Raw genomic sequence first — 15,333 nt, 5'->3', positions numbered from 1 at the left:
CACGTGTGCTATTGCCTGTGCCACCTGGGGAACTAGTGGGCTTCGGCTGGAGCTGGGGTTTAAAGTGTTTTATCCTTTATACTGGCCACAAACAGCTCACCACCAGGTCCACAAAAGTGGTCAACATATGCTGCATGCTTCTTTCCCAATTCTCTGATTATATTCTGCAATTTTTCCAAAGATAATGATTTTTCATAGATAACAAATATCCCTTAGCTGTATCTGGTAAAGTCACTGATGAAAAGAAGCATATGTAGTTACGCTAGCCGTTTTTGCCATTTCCCCTCCTGAAAGCATAATACCAACTCCCCCTATGTGCCAAAATCTTAATAACCAAGAGGCTATCCCCGCTTGGCCCTTTTGTTTACACTTTTCTACTAATTCTATTCTACTAATAGTAGTTCTACTAATAGTAGAACTATTAGTTCTACTAATTCTGTGAGGGTATACACTCTCAGGACTGCTGACCACTCAGTAGGGATCTCTTCCCGAGGGCCACTGGGATCCCTGGTTGCTTTCATTTTTGTAGTTATTAATGGCCTTGCCTGCTTAGGTCCATCTTCAGTTTCAATTTCCTCCTCCCATTCTCCCTCTCCTGCACTCTCCCAGGAATCCCACACCTAAGGATCCAAACCTTCCCTCTGGATAACCTCCCGGACCTGGGGCTGAGTCATCCTTTATCTGTGCATTTTTGTGGCTTTCCATGCCATGACTTCTAATTGTCCCTCTTGGGTTTGTACCTTTTTTGCTAATACATTAGCATATTTGGAACATGCTAACCTAATATGCTTTTCTACGGTTAATGCCTCATCTAATCTTACCTCAGCTTCTGCATTTAATTAGGCTTCCATAGCAAATCTAACTGCCCATGACAAAGGCCACGCAGTGACAGCCATCACTTCTTTTTCTTGCAATTTCCCTTTGCCTCCACACTTTTTTCCCTTAAGACAAATAACACTCTGGTTGGCCTTTTCAGAGCATGTCTGTACTCACACACTGGGCTGAACTGTTCTAAAAAATGGGTTACCTCTCCCTACCCCCATACCAGAAGTTGGCCACCCCAGACTATCTCCCGCAGATTCCTGTTTATCTTGGCTTGTTTCATTTTTGCTCTCCAAACTGGCTTGTCAATTGTCTGGTCCTGAAAGTACAGAATAGGTTCTGCCAAAGTTCAATGGCACTTAAGACTGAAAAATGAAACAGGCCACTCCATCTAGCAAACTAGTAACAGTTTATTAGGGAACTTACAAACCAGGAAGCTGGTCCTGGGCGGCTGCAGGACATTCAGAGTAGTGTCCTGTGCCACCCAGGGGTTACAGGGGCTTATATGGGGTAAAAACAAGGAAGCCACAGGGCCAAACCAGGATTTGCGAGATTTTGAATATGTTTCTTTGAAGTTGCTGGTATGTAGCAGGAGTGATTCTAGTACAGATAGTATCATGTTCAGGAATGTGCACAGTGCGCTTTCAGAGGCACTTACGGAGGTGTGTGTGTGTCTTATCTAGGAATTTATGGCTTCTTTGATTTATAGCCTCACACTCTTGAATTTACATAAGTTTCTGACAAGCTTAGATACCTTGTCTATAACATATAATTGCTTACAAGGATTTATTAGGTATATGACCCAGTAGAGCATACTTACCCCATCATGAGACAGGATGGGGAGATCTTTGCCCAAGAAGGAAGTTTCAGATGGAAATTATAGATCTGGAATAGAAGGCAGTTCTAACTAAGAATTTGCAAAAACTGTCAGTGAAAGCAGATTTCTGAGGTTTTGTAAACTTCTTTCTCATGGAAAAACCATAACCTTAGCATGTGACAGACTACAGCAGAGTTGAAATAGGCCCTCAAACACTTTTTTTTTAAGAATAGAGATTTATTTTGCTTATAATTTCCTTTTATGAATCCACAACAGTTAAACGATTAAAAATTTGTTTAAATAAATCTAAAATAGATTTTTATACGTAAAAATTCTAAATAACAAATCACCAGGCTACATAATTGACAGTGATTGTTCTTTTTTTAGTGGTATGTAAAATAATGACGCATTTTACTATTAATGACAACCTAGACTTGATAATTTATGTGTTTGGAAGGAGAGGAGGTTAGACTTCACAAGTCCATCTTGACTCAGGATGCCAGCTTTGGCAATATTGTCAACTGCCTGTGATAGACGCTCTGACCGTAGCTAGGGGTGTAACAGCAAAAGAGCAAATCAGGAAGCACACAGTACTAACAGGATAGTGACTTGGGAAGTACATAATAATTATCTCCGTTTTTGTTTACTATATATACAGGACAATATAAATTCAGGGGCAATGGTAAGTAATACATAAAACATTTTTTAGGGAATGAAATACAGAGTACAAAATATTAGCACTTTTTTAATTCAAATATTTAACAATCTAAATTATAGGTGATATATTCACTCACTTTCTAAATAAGGTGCATGTAACTAGAGATGTTAAATTGTTATTCTTTTGACTAAATTCTCTAATAAAATGTTAATGAAAGCTCAGAATTTCTTAATAAGATTATATATGGCCTTGTCTATATAATACTTATTATAGATGTTAGATCATCATGGTTAACACCAATTTAAGCATTTACAGAATACCATTCAGGCTCAATATTACTTTATCATATGAAAGTATCAGAGAATAAGATGTTTATGGCTCTGGGTTATAAGGAAACTTTATTCAAAATCACATTTGTCAAAGTTTAAATACTGGAACAGAAATCAACACGTACTTAAATGAGACATGAAGCTATTCATGGTTATAGTACAAATTCTGTCCTATGGGTATTAATATTTTCAGGCTTTCCTCTTCATATGAAAAATTAAGTATGTTATTATAACTGATGGATTACCTTGCACAATTTATTTTATAGGCAGATGCCTTGGTAATCAAATAGCATATTAAAGCCATAAATCAAGTCAATACCTCTTACGTCAAAGGCCTAATGTTATTCACTAATGCGGAAACATTTATGTGTACATTACATGAATGAGGTCAGCCTACAGTAAAAGAATAGATTAACAGAAATTTTTTTCCTCAGGTTTTCATAATTTTTTAATCAGACAAGGATTTGGGGGTGAAGAATATAGAATGCAGCAGGGCTCAACAATTTCATCAACATAAAAGGGTTCTTAAGAATACAATGATGGCATAACATATTACTCTTATAATACAAATCCTCAAATCAAATATTTTGTTTTATAGAAAATGACTATAACGCTCTAAACAAGAATATTAAGATACATTGATGACAGGTAAGTTTAAAACAAATGCAATGATCAAAATATTTAACTGTCCTTTTGTTCTAGTTTGCTAGCTGCTGGAATGCAATATACCAGAAACAGAATGGCTTTTAACAAGGGGAATTTAATGAGTTGCTAGTTTACATCCGAGAAAATGTCCCAATTAAAACAAGTCTATAGAAATGTCCAATCAAAGGCATCTAGGGAAAGATACCTTGGTTCAAGAAGGCCAATGAAGTTCAGGGTTTCTCTCTCAAGTGAGAAGGCACATGGCGAACACAGTCAGGGCTTCTCTCTCAGCTGGAAGGGCACATGGTGAACACGGTGTCATCCGCTAGCTTTCTCTCCTGGCTTCCTATTTCATGAAGCTCCCCGGGAGGTGTCTTCCTTCTTCATCTCCAAATGTCGCTGGCTTGTGGACTCTCTGCTTTGTAGTGTTGCTCTCTCTGAATCTCTCTGAATCTCTCATTCTCCAAAATGTTTCCTCTTTTATAGGACTTCAGAAACTAATCAAGACCCACTCAAATGGGTGGAGACATGTCATCCCCTAATCCAGTTTAACAACCATTCTTAACTAAATCACGTCAACCAGGGAGATGATCTCATTACAGTTTCAAATATACAGTATTGAATAGGGATTATTCTACCTTTAAGAAATGGGATTTATATTAAAACATGGCTTTTCTTAGGGGGCATACTTCCTTTCAAACCAGCACACTTTTTATTAAGCTTTTACAAACAGATTCAGTCAGTTATCACTGAATAAAATCAGAAGACTATGAAGATTTTAGTTTCTTCATAGTCCTCCATCTATCGTTTGGCAAGATGCTTGTTCGGTTGTTGAATGTATAATATAATAGTATTATAGACCAATTTCCTTCCCCATATTTCTTCACGCCAGATCGCAAATTCTTGTCTCCTTCCCAAAGCCATGCCTGTTTTTGCCTAGATCGATGTTTTTCAGAAGATTGTTTAAAACATGCAGTCTTTTGCTTCCAGGGGTTCTTTTACGGTTTTTTTCTTTCTTTCTTCCATTTTGAAGAACTCCTGCTTATTCCTCTTTCTTTTCAAGATCTTGTTGCTGGCTTCTATATTCAGACTTAGATAAGAAGAGATTCTCATGGGACCTCAGTAAAAATACTGTACCCCGGGGATTCAGTTACTGCAGCCTGTCACCAACACTTCTTCCTATATGCAAATTAGCTTCAGTTTCCATTTCAGTGTTATTACTATGAGGTTTATCTTTAGAAGTTACTGTTCTTGATCTTTTACTTTGCACTACTTTTGCTGCTGCCTTCATTAAAAGGCTGATGACTTTTCACACAGCACAAAATTCACATAAGTCTTAACTTTCTCCAACATGTTGTTATAGCTCAAGTGTTGAAAAATAGAATGGAATGTGTCTGGTCTAGTTTGCTAGCTGCCAGAATGCAATATACCAGAAACGGAATGGCTTTTAAAAAGGGGAATTTAATAAGTTGTTAGTTTACAGTTCTAAGGCTGAGAAAATGTCCCAATTAAAACAAATCTATAGAAATGTCCAATTTAAGGCATCCAGGGAAAGATACCTTGGTTCAAGAAGGCCGATGAAGTTCAGGGTTTCTCTCTCAAATGAGAAGGCACATGGTGAACACAGAGTTTCTTTCTCATCTGGAAAGGCACATGGTGAACATGGTCAGGGTTCCTCTCTCATCTGGAACGGCACATGGCGAGCATGGCTTCAATGTTAGCTTCTTCTCCTGGCTTCCTGCTTCAGGAAGCTCCCTGGGGGGCATGCTCCTTCTTCATCTCCAAAGGTCGCTGGCTGGTAGACTCTGCTTCGCATGGCTATGGCCTTCTGCTCTCTCAGAATCTCTCCTTCTCCAAAATGTTTCCTCTTTTATAGGACTTCAGAAACTAATCAAGACCCACCCAAATGGGTGGAGACATGTCACCTAATCCAATTTAAAAACCGCTCTTGACTAAATCACCTCTCCAGGGAGATGATCTAACTACAGATTTAAACATACAGTACTGAATAGGGATTATTCTGCCTTTTCGAAATGGGATTTAGATTAAAACATGGCTTTTCTAGGGGACATACATCCTTTCAAACCAGCACAGTGTCTTTCTGAGAAATTATAGTCAGCAATTTCCTTTTTAAAGGCATATAAGAATTTGGGTCACCGAATATCCTTTCAAAGACTTCTTCTGCTTCCTTAAAACTGCCGTTTTCCATACAAACAGCTATAGCCTGAATCTTAATTAAATTCTGTGGGTTTTTTTCTTTCTTTTTTGTATGGGCAGGCACTGGGAATCGAACACGGGTCTCTGGCATGGCAGGCAAGAACTCTGCCACTGAGCCACCATTGCCTGCCCCAAATTCTGTATTTCTTCATGAAGATCGTCATGTTTCTTTTCAATTGACTCCCAAATCATAAGGGCTGATTCCAAGGGTGCAATTCGTTTATCGCTTTCAAACTGTGCATCCAGAGTTTTTCCTGTTGCAATTCTCGTCAAAAACTGACAAATGTATATAATTCTTAAATGATGAGCTGTTAGACTGGATGGTCCATGAATAATAGCCTGGGCGCTGTCGCGGGCAGGTGGAGGTGGGTCGCAGGAAGCCGGACAAAGAGACGGGCAGAGGAAGTGGAGCGTCCAGCTGGCAGCCACAGCGTCGGCCTCGCCCACCAGGCCCGCGTCTTCCTCCTCCTCAGAAGGTCCCACCTGCATCTGGCTCTCGAGCAGTTCCTGACATCTCATCTGCACCTGGTGGTCTCTCGCCGTTTCCCCTCTGGGCTCCTCAGGTGGGCCTGCAGGCTCAGAGCCGCTAAGGCGGCCTCCCTCGCTATGCTAAATCCAGCCCTCAAACATGCTGGAAAACATGTTGGTGGCATGAGAGATCTGTGGAACCAACAGTGGACCCCATTAGAGTCATGGAGGAAAAAAAAATGCTATTATCTTTTCCTTTTTACCAGAGGAATTTTTCAAGCCATATTTTGGAATATCAACTGTTTTAAATCAATTGAATGTTACCAATGGGCAGCTGGTCCTAGGCCCTAACTCACCAAGAACTCAGACTGAAAGCTTTCAGGTCTCACCGCCTCTGGGTAGTATCTCAAGCAAATGCAGAAAGGTGGAACAGCAAACACAGGTCTCTCAAGCCTTGTAATCTCATTTCATGGCACTGGAGAACTGAGAACAACTTGGCAACAGCAATAAAAATGCACTGACTTTTTTCTTCAGGTTTAGAATGAATGTAGGCAATGAATACACCTGGGATTTTGGTAAAATGTGCAGGTTAGCTTTAAAGAAGAAAATGGAGTTGTTTCAAAGTTTATTCAAAACATTAACATATTTCATAAAACATGTCCTCATATTAAATATACCCAAAAGGACAGGGACATCTAATAGCCAAATTAGAAGATAAATCAAGTTTGGGATGCACACATATGCAAATGTAACTTCTGAGTGTCTGTGGGTTGGGAAAGTGGGAGCAGCTCAGCACGGTGGTTCTGGCTCCAGGTGTTTCCTGAGGTTACAGTCAAGGTATCAGCCGGGAGGCAGTCATTTAAATGCATAACCAGGATGGAGGAGTTAATATGGCTGTTAGCCAGAAGCCTCAATTCCTTGCCATGTGGCCCTCTCCTTCGGACATGACAGCTGGCTTCCCCCAGAGCAAGTGATCCAAGAGAGACACATCAAGACCTTTTTATGTCCTGATCTCCAAAGCCAAACATTCCAACTCATACCCAAGGGAAGGAGAATTAGGCTCACCTCTTGAAGGGAGAAGTATCCAAGAATTCATGGGACACATTTTTTATACTACCACACAATAAATGTTTGAAAAGTAATGTAGACATAAAAATTATCTTGTGAACATGGTTAGGGGTGGGGCGCATTTTATCTTCGATTTTGAAGTTTTTACTCTCCTCTGAGCAAGGACCACTAGAATCAGCTAGATAAAATCAACTGTGACTCAAAGTGGTATCACATTCCCTGTAACGACGAAGGCTGCATTGCCTACCTCCCCCCCACCCCCACCCCCAGCCTGGCCCAGTTCTTGCAGAAAACGTGCATTCAGTCCTTGCTCCTGAGGGGCATAGGAGCTGCCACGCTACCTCATCAGCATCGCTTTCCATCACGAAAAAGTATTTCTGATGTGGCATTTTGTCAAAAGGCATTGAAATTCCAAACAAACTCATACTCCAAAATTCTATGGATGTGCTTTTGTCTTCATGCAAATTTAGTTCTCACTGAATTTTTATAGACTCCTGTGGCATGAGCTTTCCTTTCAGTTAGGTTTGTTTATGAGCTCAAAGAGCCTCAGAGACTTCTGCTGAGCATCCTCTAAATCTGCTTAATGTGTTCTAAGGTAAGGGAATCCTCCCACCAAAAAAAAGACAACAATGTAGGCAAGGTTTTTCTGATAGTTCCAAAAAACCTAATTTGAACTATAATGTAGCTCCTATAGAACTTCACCACAAATCTATTAGAAAATGTGTTCCAACTTGAAATTTGAGGTACTGGGAATTGACCCCTTCCTATACCACCCATGCTATCTACCCAGCCATAAAATCTGGATCGTTTCTGCTATCTCCTGGTGCCAGGCATTGGTGGCAGCTATGTTTCCAGTCGCAGGGGGGGTGAGTGCTGTCTTTGTGGTAGTCACAGCGACAGAGGAAGAGTGTGGACTTCTAAGGTCTTAACCTGTTTATATCTAAGGGCTCTCCTGACTCATTTACTTTTCATTGAAGGGCTGACTTTATATCTAGATCACAGAGATCATCCATTCCCATGAAATAGGCTCCAAATTCTTCCAAGAGTTCATAGAGCATTCCTGGAAAGGTGACACTTTGTTTCCAGTTGCCACAGCCATGTAATTAGCATTTGGTCTTTTGTCAAGTTTTGTTTAGGTATTGACATTAGCCAGGCCATTCCATTTAATTTGACAGACAGCTCTGTTCAACATTAATATCTGTTATTCACATGTACCACTCATTTCCGCATTTACGTGGAATATCATCATTATTTTATTGAAAAACGTCGACAGTATAGTTAAAAAAATTCATTTTCAAGTAGAATAAGTAATGAATATATTTTCCTATATAGTAAGTGCTGTCTTAAGAAAAGGGACAATGCAGATATAGAACACTTTCACAATCACAGAAATTCTATTGGCCAGTGCTGTCCCATGGAATCAATATGCTAGTCCATGAACTATTTTTACAATAGGCTGATGTGGGAAATAAGCAAAGTATTAATACATGATTCTAAAAACCTAGGTAAACTTAAATGGAAGATGTAACAAACCTGGCTTTTGTGTTACATTACAAAGAATAATGAGTATTGTAGAAAAATTGAAACATCTAACTATGGAATATTTATTAATTTTCTTTGGCTACTAAGTCAATTTTTGAGGGAAAAATTCCAGCATATTATTAAAAGAAAGCAGGTTTGTGAAGGTAGGTGTGATTTTTTAAACCTAATAAAAATTCGCAACTTCATGCTGAACTTGCCAAGTTTTTTCTTCTATAAAAATATGGTAATGCTTTTTAAAAATCAATTTATAGAGGTATAATTTATATGCAATAAAAAGCAATCATTTTTAGTATTAAGTTTGAGAAATACACATCCAGCATAACCACCACCCCAATCAAGATACAGAACATTTCCATCACCCCAAAAGGTTTCCTCAAACCTCTTTGCTGTCAATATCCTCCAGCCCACCCTACTCTGGCAACTACTGATCTGTCTCTCTAAATTCGTTTCACCATCTGAAGCTTCAAATAAATGGAATCTTAGAGTACGTACTCATTTTGGATTTTGCTATTTTCTCTCAAGGTAATGTTTTTGCCATTCAATCCTTTTTGCATTGATTTGTCATTTGTTTCTTTCGTTGCTAAGTCTTTTTCACTGCATGAACATGTCTCAGTTTGTTTATTCACCTGTTGATAGGCTTTGGGTTGATTTCAATATGATGTGTCTCCCAGAATAGGTGGTTACGATAGGGGCAGAAAGTTCTTCATTCTTTCTTTATTCATTGGCTGCAAGAAAGGCCGATGAAGTTCAGGGTTTCTCTTTCAACTGGAAAGGTACATGGCAAACATGGCAACATCTGCTAGCTTTCTCTCCAGGCTTCTGTTTCATGAAGCTCCCCCAGGGACATTTTCCTTCTTCATCTCCAAAGGTCTGTGGCTACGTGGGCTCTCTCGGCTCTCATGGTTCTCATGGTTCTGTTCTGTGCTTTAGTCATTAAATGAAATTTAATTATTTAAAATTAAAGAAATTAAAAATGTATTTCCTCTGTCTCTGTGGCCACATTTCCAGTGCTCAGTAGGCACAAATGCCTAGTGGGCTACCATATTGGACAACACAGTTCTAGAAGACAGTGTTTGGGACAGGAAGGGGACAAGGAAAGTCCTGTAACAACTCAGTTCGCAGTAGAAATACCTGTTCTAGTTGAGGGAAATTTGAATTAAATAGATTTCTATAGACCATTGTAGACCCTAACTACCCTTATCCCTAATTTAAAATACATGAGTTCTAATGTGAATTGCAAATTTGCATTTAGCTTGGCTGTTGGGCTGCTTGGCTTTAAATGCCATCTCCACTATTTTCTACTGCATGACCTGAACAAGTAACAACCTCACTAAGCTTAATTTTCACCATTTGTAAAACAGGGAAAGTAATAATATCTCTTGGATTATTGTGAAGATTATATGAGATAATGCAGGCAAAGCTCATGGAAAAATGACTGGCAACTTGTAAAAAATAAATTAAGTGGTAGCTTTGAAAAATCTAAACCATTTTTTGCATGAGACTGTCTGTGGTTTCTTTTTATCTTTAAAAGTATATGATCAACAGGGCCAAAGTGGCTCAGCAGGCAGATTTCTCGCCTGCCATGCCAGAGACCCAGTTTCATTTCTGGGTGCCTGCCCATGCGAAAAAAAAAGCAATGAACTGGGTTGACTAAATAAATGAAACCTTGGCTTTCTAACTCAGTGGGGACACAGCCTCAGCTCCAACAAAATTTACAAGAGAGAGACTTTTTTTTTTAAAGTATATGACCAATAGATGAATGGATAAACAAAATGTGGTAAAAACCAACAATGGAATATTATTCAGCCATAAAAAGGAATGAAGTTCTGGTACAGACTACAACATGGATGAACCTTGAAGACATGATGTTGAATGAAATAAGTCAGACAGAAAAAGGAGAGATATTGTATGATTTCACTTATATGAAATAACATGAGTGTACAAATTCCTAGAGAAAGTACATTATAGATAAGCAGGGCAGGGGAGGGGTTAATGGGTACAGAGCTTCTGTGTGGAGTGATGGAAAAGTTTAGGTAATGGATGGTGGTGATGGTAGCACAGTATCTTGAATGTAATTAATGCCACTGAATTGCATGTCTGAAGGTGGTTAAAATGGGAAAGGTTATGTGGCACATATTTTAGCACAATAAAAAAGAAAAGAAAAGAAAACCTGGCAAAATAATGAAAGTATATGACTTATTTTTTAACCTGTTTGTAAATGACATTCATTGACTCAGTAAATACTGTCTTGTCAATGCCGGGTACTCAGCTAGAACACGAAGACAGAATAAACATGGTCCTCACCCACAAGGATCCCACAGTGCCCAATGTTGGAAACCACACCATCTTAGACCAATCTCTGAGTGAGAATAGTAAAACCAAAGAGAATAACAAATGTATCCAATGCCCCCAAGAAAAGAGCCCTTTAGATAAAAATCGAGTTTATAAATTGAAAATTTTATAGTTTTGCACAGTTCTCTAGCATCATTTAAAATGTCATCAATAATTAGAATAATTCAGATTAAAGAAATTAGAGTGACACTGATTTAAATGCTTAATGATTAGTATTAGCCTTTATTTCTGCCACATGGAAGATACTGCTTTGTTTTTGCCTTGGACTGGTTGTCCATTTCCTAAGCTGTGCTTGTCTTTCAGCTTAGTATTTTTTACTTATCTGACAAAAAGAGAAGAAAAGATGGAAAAGTCAGTTCAATACATTCAACCATATGAAATACAGAATATATGTTTAAAGTTATTGCAGTTAAGTATAAAAGTATTATAATAATATAATAAAAAGTATAATAAAATTAATATTAATAACTATTGAAATAAGTAAAATTACATTATAATCATTTTCTTCTTAATAAAATAAAAATAAAAATTCTTTGGGAATATAAAATATCATTTTGTAATTCCAGAGGTTAAAGTGCTATTAAAAGAATTGTTAATTTCTAAAAATTTTAAGTTGTAAAAGCTATATCTTCTCAACTGAGCATCTAGCAATTCAAAGTATTAATATAAGGATTTGGGGCTTTTAGTTTTTAAGATATATTTATATGTCATTCTCTGAATTATTTGCAATTTCTTAATTTGTGTTGAAGTGAGTCCTACGGTTTATTTGTAAGTACTTGAGATTTATATATATAATATGCTCGTGTAAATAAGGGGCCAAAAAACTTTCGCATTATTTCAATCGTACTAATATAAAGTCTTTATTAATAACAAACTTTTCACTTCTAAAAAGAACCATTTAAGAACTAGTGTACCACACCAATGCAAGGAGTTAATAATAGGATGGTATGTGGGGATCCTGTATTTTATGCATGATTGCTCTCTAAACTCACAACTTCTCTGATAAAAAAAATCATCTACCTTTTCCCATATATCATCAATTCACAACTTAAGTATTTGGAAGCCAGTTTTTCAATATCAAGAGTCAAAATAAAAGCATGGTATGTAATAACATTTTTGCCATTCTTTGCATTTGCAGCTGTCTCTTTTAACGAAACCCCAATATTTGAAATTTCATTGTACTAGTATACATCAATCAAGGGATGAAATCATTATGAAATATTAAGTTATCTTTAAAAGGATTTCTCTGAGAGATTCAGAGCTTGGGACCCTCTGGAGGTGGTTGCAGGAGGCAGCCCAACTCTCCCTTTGCACTATCTACTGTCACTCTAGAAGAAGTTAAAGGAAACATTCAGAGCATACTTAAGGGGGGACAGAAGTGACCAAAGAACAAGTATAGACTAAGGAGTGTGTGTGGAGGCAGAGGATTGTATGTGGCCATTTGTTACTTCTTGACCACATTGTTTTCCTTCTGGAGCATACATTACCTCTTATCCCTGGTGAGCATTTCGGTTGGTTGGGGCCTCTTAAGGACTCTGCTCTCCATGAGTCATGAGTTGGTCTTGCTGCTAAGGCAGCCTTTCTCTCACTGGAGAGCAGAGTGACAGAAGGGTGGAGAGGATGGCTGGGGCACCTCCAGTCTTTCAGTAGAGCTTGATGAGATGGGCAAGTGGTTCCCGCTGAGGCCAACCCTGGTTCATCCACTGTCCCTTCAGTTCTGTGAACTCACCCTCAAAACAGACACTCATGCTCACAAGCACACACACAGCATTCACTGTGAGGCACGGGGCAGTAGAAGAGAAGAGCCAGCCCTTTAGCCATGCTACGGACACAGTGGCCAAAAGCTGCTCCAACTACTCCCACTCTTTTTGTGCCTCTGGGTGCTGTTGGCACGGCTGAGAAAAGTTTCATTCAAAGAAACTCACTGCAAAGCTGTTATCTCAAAGAAACCAGAACTACAGCTGTGCAGGTTATATAAGCTGTACACTGTACTTAGGCTCAATGTGAACGGGGACCCTACTGCTGTGCCAGGTATTGTCCACAACGGCACATGGCAGCCCTGCAGGCGCTCTGTAAATATTGGTACAAGTTTGGTACGAGGTCTTGGCTGCATTGGCTAATCCAAGAAGGAAGGGTGGGAAGAAGTATAATGACGGAGCAAAGAGGATGAGTAGGAATGAAGAATGAAAGGAAGCATTATAGTAGTACAGCATATAATTCTCTCCCAGTGCCTCACCCTCTGCTCTAAACTACACTGGCTACATTATGACTCATGATGGAATCCAGAGCAGGAATCACAACAAAACCTGACAACATTCCACCTGTATTCCTTCTGCAGGCAGATGGACCCTCAGTTACTACAAGTCATAAAATTCAGTGTTCTGACAAAAATTCGTGAAAGTGTCATTTCTATCTTTTTTTTTCTGGTATGCTATCTGGTGGGGGTCATGTTTCATTCTTTTTCCATGTGACTAGCTCGTTACTTCAGCATCATTTGTTGAAAAAGCTTTTGGGGGGTGGGGGGATGAAGTGCATGGGCCAGGAATTGAACCCAGGTCTCCCGTATAGCAGGCGAGAATTCTACCACTGAACCACCCTTGCACTCCCCTCCCCCATATCTATCTTTTATAGCTATAGAGACATCATTAAAAAGTTACCTTTCGGTTGTCTTGCATGTTTTTTCATCAGCCTGTTTTTCCCTCTCTGTTTTAGTTTCCTTTCCTCACATTCATTCCCCTCTGAGAAAGGGGGAGGCAGATGAGATTCAAGGTGGAGGAAATTAGAAGAGGATTTGATGTAAAGAGAGAGCCAGAGGAAAAAAAGAAAAAAAAAAGTGGGGGAAAGTCAAAAAGAAATCATCAAAGAGAGGGGAAGTGAGAGGAAAAGGGAAAGAAAAAAAAAAAGCAGGAGAGAAAAAAGTCAGAGAAGTGAGAGACCATAATTTGAGTCTTAAATTCAAATGCTGTTCCACCCGCCACACCGGAAATGTCTCTATCCTTTCCAGTGGAGCTCGCTGTACAATTTCACGAACAGGCTTCCTTTTAGGGGCCTGCCACCCTTTCTAGTTTCATAGACAGAGCATGAATCTGCTGCTTAGAATTCGAAAGAACTGAATTTGTAATAGTTAAGAGGAAAGTGGAAAAGAGGATGTTCAGGGCTAGGAGAGTCTCCCAGTACTTCCTAATTGATTTCTCCTCTCTTTTTTCCTCAAATCTCTACCCTTTGTCTCATTTTGTTTTATCTTGCAAAAATACCATAGAATCATAGACTCACTATAGAGAAATCAGAAAACTTAAGGAGAACAAAGCTTAGAAAGGTAAGAAATTGAAAAGTCAAGGAGGAGATGGACTCATCTGGAGAAACAGTTTAGCCTGGTCCCTGCCTGGGAGCTTTTCCTATAAATAGTACATTTAAAGAGCCATGGTACCAAAACCTTACTCAGTAAGGAAAATAAGTATAATTCTTTCAAACTGCTGAAAGGACTGAAAGATGACTCAGAGGCTGTGAGTCCCAACTAGCACTGAACCGGAGCTAGTGGATTTGAATCTGACGGGGTTAATCGTACTGGGAATTCATTTGGCTGCAGCGAGGAATAATTATTCTGGTTTCTGCCAAGAATAGAAGTTGGAATTAAAGACTCATTTTTAGTCTACACTCGGTCTGAATTCAAAGAAATGAGGGATTCACATTCTACTAATTTTTACTTTTTGGTCAGATTAATAGTGTGAGTGTAGAAGAGTATGGAAGAGGAGAATGAAGTGATTTAAAGGGGGAAAGAAATGCTAATCAGAGGGAAAACTGCAAAACTATACAAGCCTGAGAAAAAGTTGGAGATAAAGGGGAGAAAAGCGGAAAGAATGAAAAAGCAGGTGAAAGAAAACAAACAGGGAAAATAGTTAATACTTTGTAGAAAACTGCATGCCCAACTTGCACATTATACCATCATCATGATTTAACAAGTTTGGATTGAGTGGAATTTCACTGAGCATTTGCTCTATCTTTCCTTAGCTACTGATTTCCAGAGCCCCATTCAAGTTGCCTGCTAGATTTACAAAGTTCGGTCACCAGCCACCCCAAACATACCTTACAGAATATAAGAGATGAAAGGAAAACAGCTAATCGTGCTCTCCTTATCCTCCAACCCCAGCCATATGCATACATATTTTATAGTTGAGGAAACTGAATCCCAGAGAGATTAAATGATATATCCATGTCACAGAGAAACTGCAAAATTAGGATTCAGGACTCAGGCTTGTGATTCTGAGTTCAGTTGTTTAAGAGCTCACATCATCTGTCTCTTCCAAATTTCCTCCAATTCCTTTTCCCAGTTTGTTTCATGGCCTTGTTACCTCCCAGCCATATGGTCTCCCAAACTCTTCATCCCCAGTTGTTTGTCAATACATCTCATTGGCTCT

At 38.9% G+C, this 15,333-nt stretch overlaps 1 protein-coding gene and 1 pseudogene across 4 annotated transcripts in view; both read right to left on the bottom strand.

Annotated features, from left to right (window-relative positions):
* Positions 1-4,038: 4,038 nt before the first annotated feature.
* LOC143651386 (telomeric repeat-binding factor 1-like) lies at positions 4,039-7,413 on the bottom strand (annotated as a pseudogene).
* A 3,698-nt stretch (positions 7,414-11,111) lies between these two features.
* Positions 11,112-15,333, bottom strand: part of GARIN2 (golgi associated RAB2 interactor family member 2) — a 45,553-nt gene continuing 41,331 nt past the window's right edge. For 2 of the 4 annotated variants that reach the window (XM_077122766.1, XM_077122765.1), the window contains 2 exons: positions 13,576-13,656; positions 11,112-11,240 (listed from right to left, as the gene is read on the bottom strand). In XM_077122766.1, coding sequence (XP_076978881.1) covers positions 11,233-11,240; positions 13,576-13,656 — 89 coding nt within the window. In that variant the 3' untranslated portion in view covers positions 11,112-11,232. Of the gene's footprint in view, positions 11,241-13,571; positions 14,735-15,333 lie in introns of those variants that run through there. The other 2 variants (XR_013160310.1, XM_077122767.1) reach the window with 2 other exon arrangements.

The sequence above is a fragment of the Tamandua tetradactyla genome, chromosome 12, assembly GCF_023851605.1.
Source record: "Tamandua tetradactyla isolate mTamTet1 chromosome 12, mTamTet1.pri, whole genome shotgun sequence".
In the NCBI taxonomy this organism is placed as follows: domain Eukaryota; kingdom Metazoa; phylum Chordata; class Mammalia; order Pilosa; family Myrmecophagidae; genus Tamandua; species Tamandua tetradactyla.
This window is presented reverse-complemented; position numbering and strand designations above follow the sequence as displayed.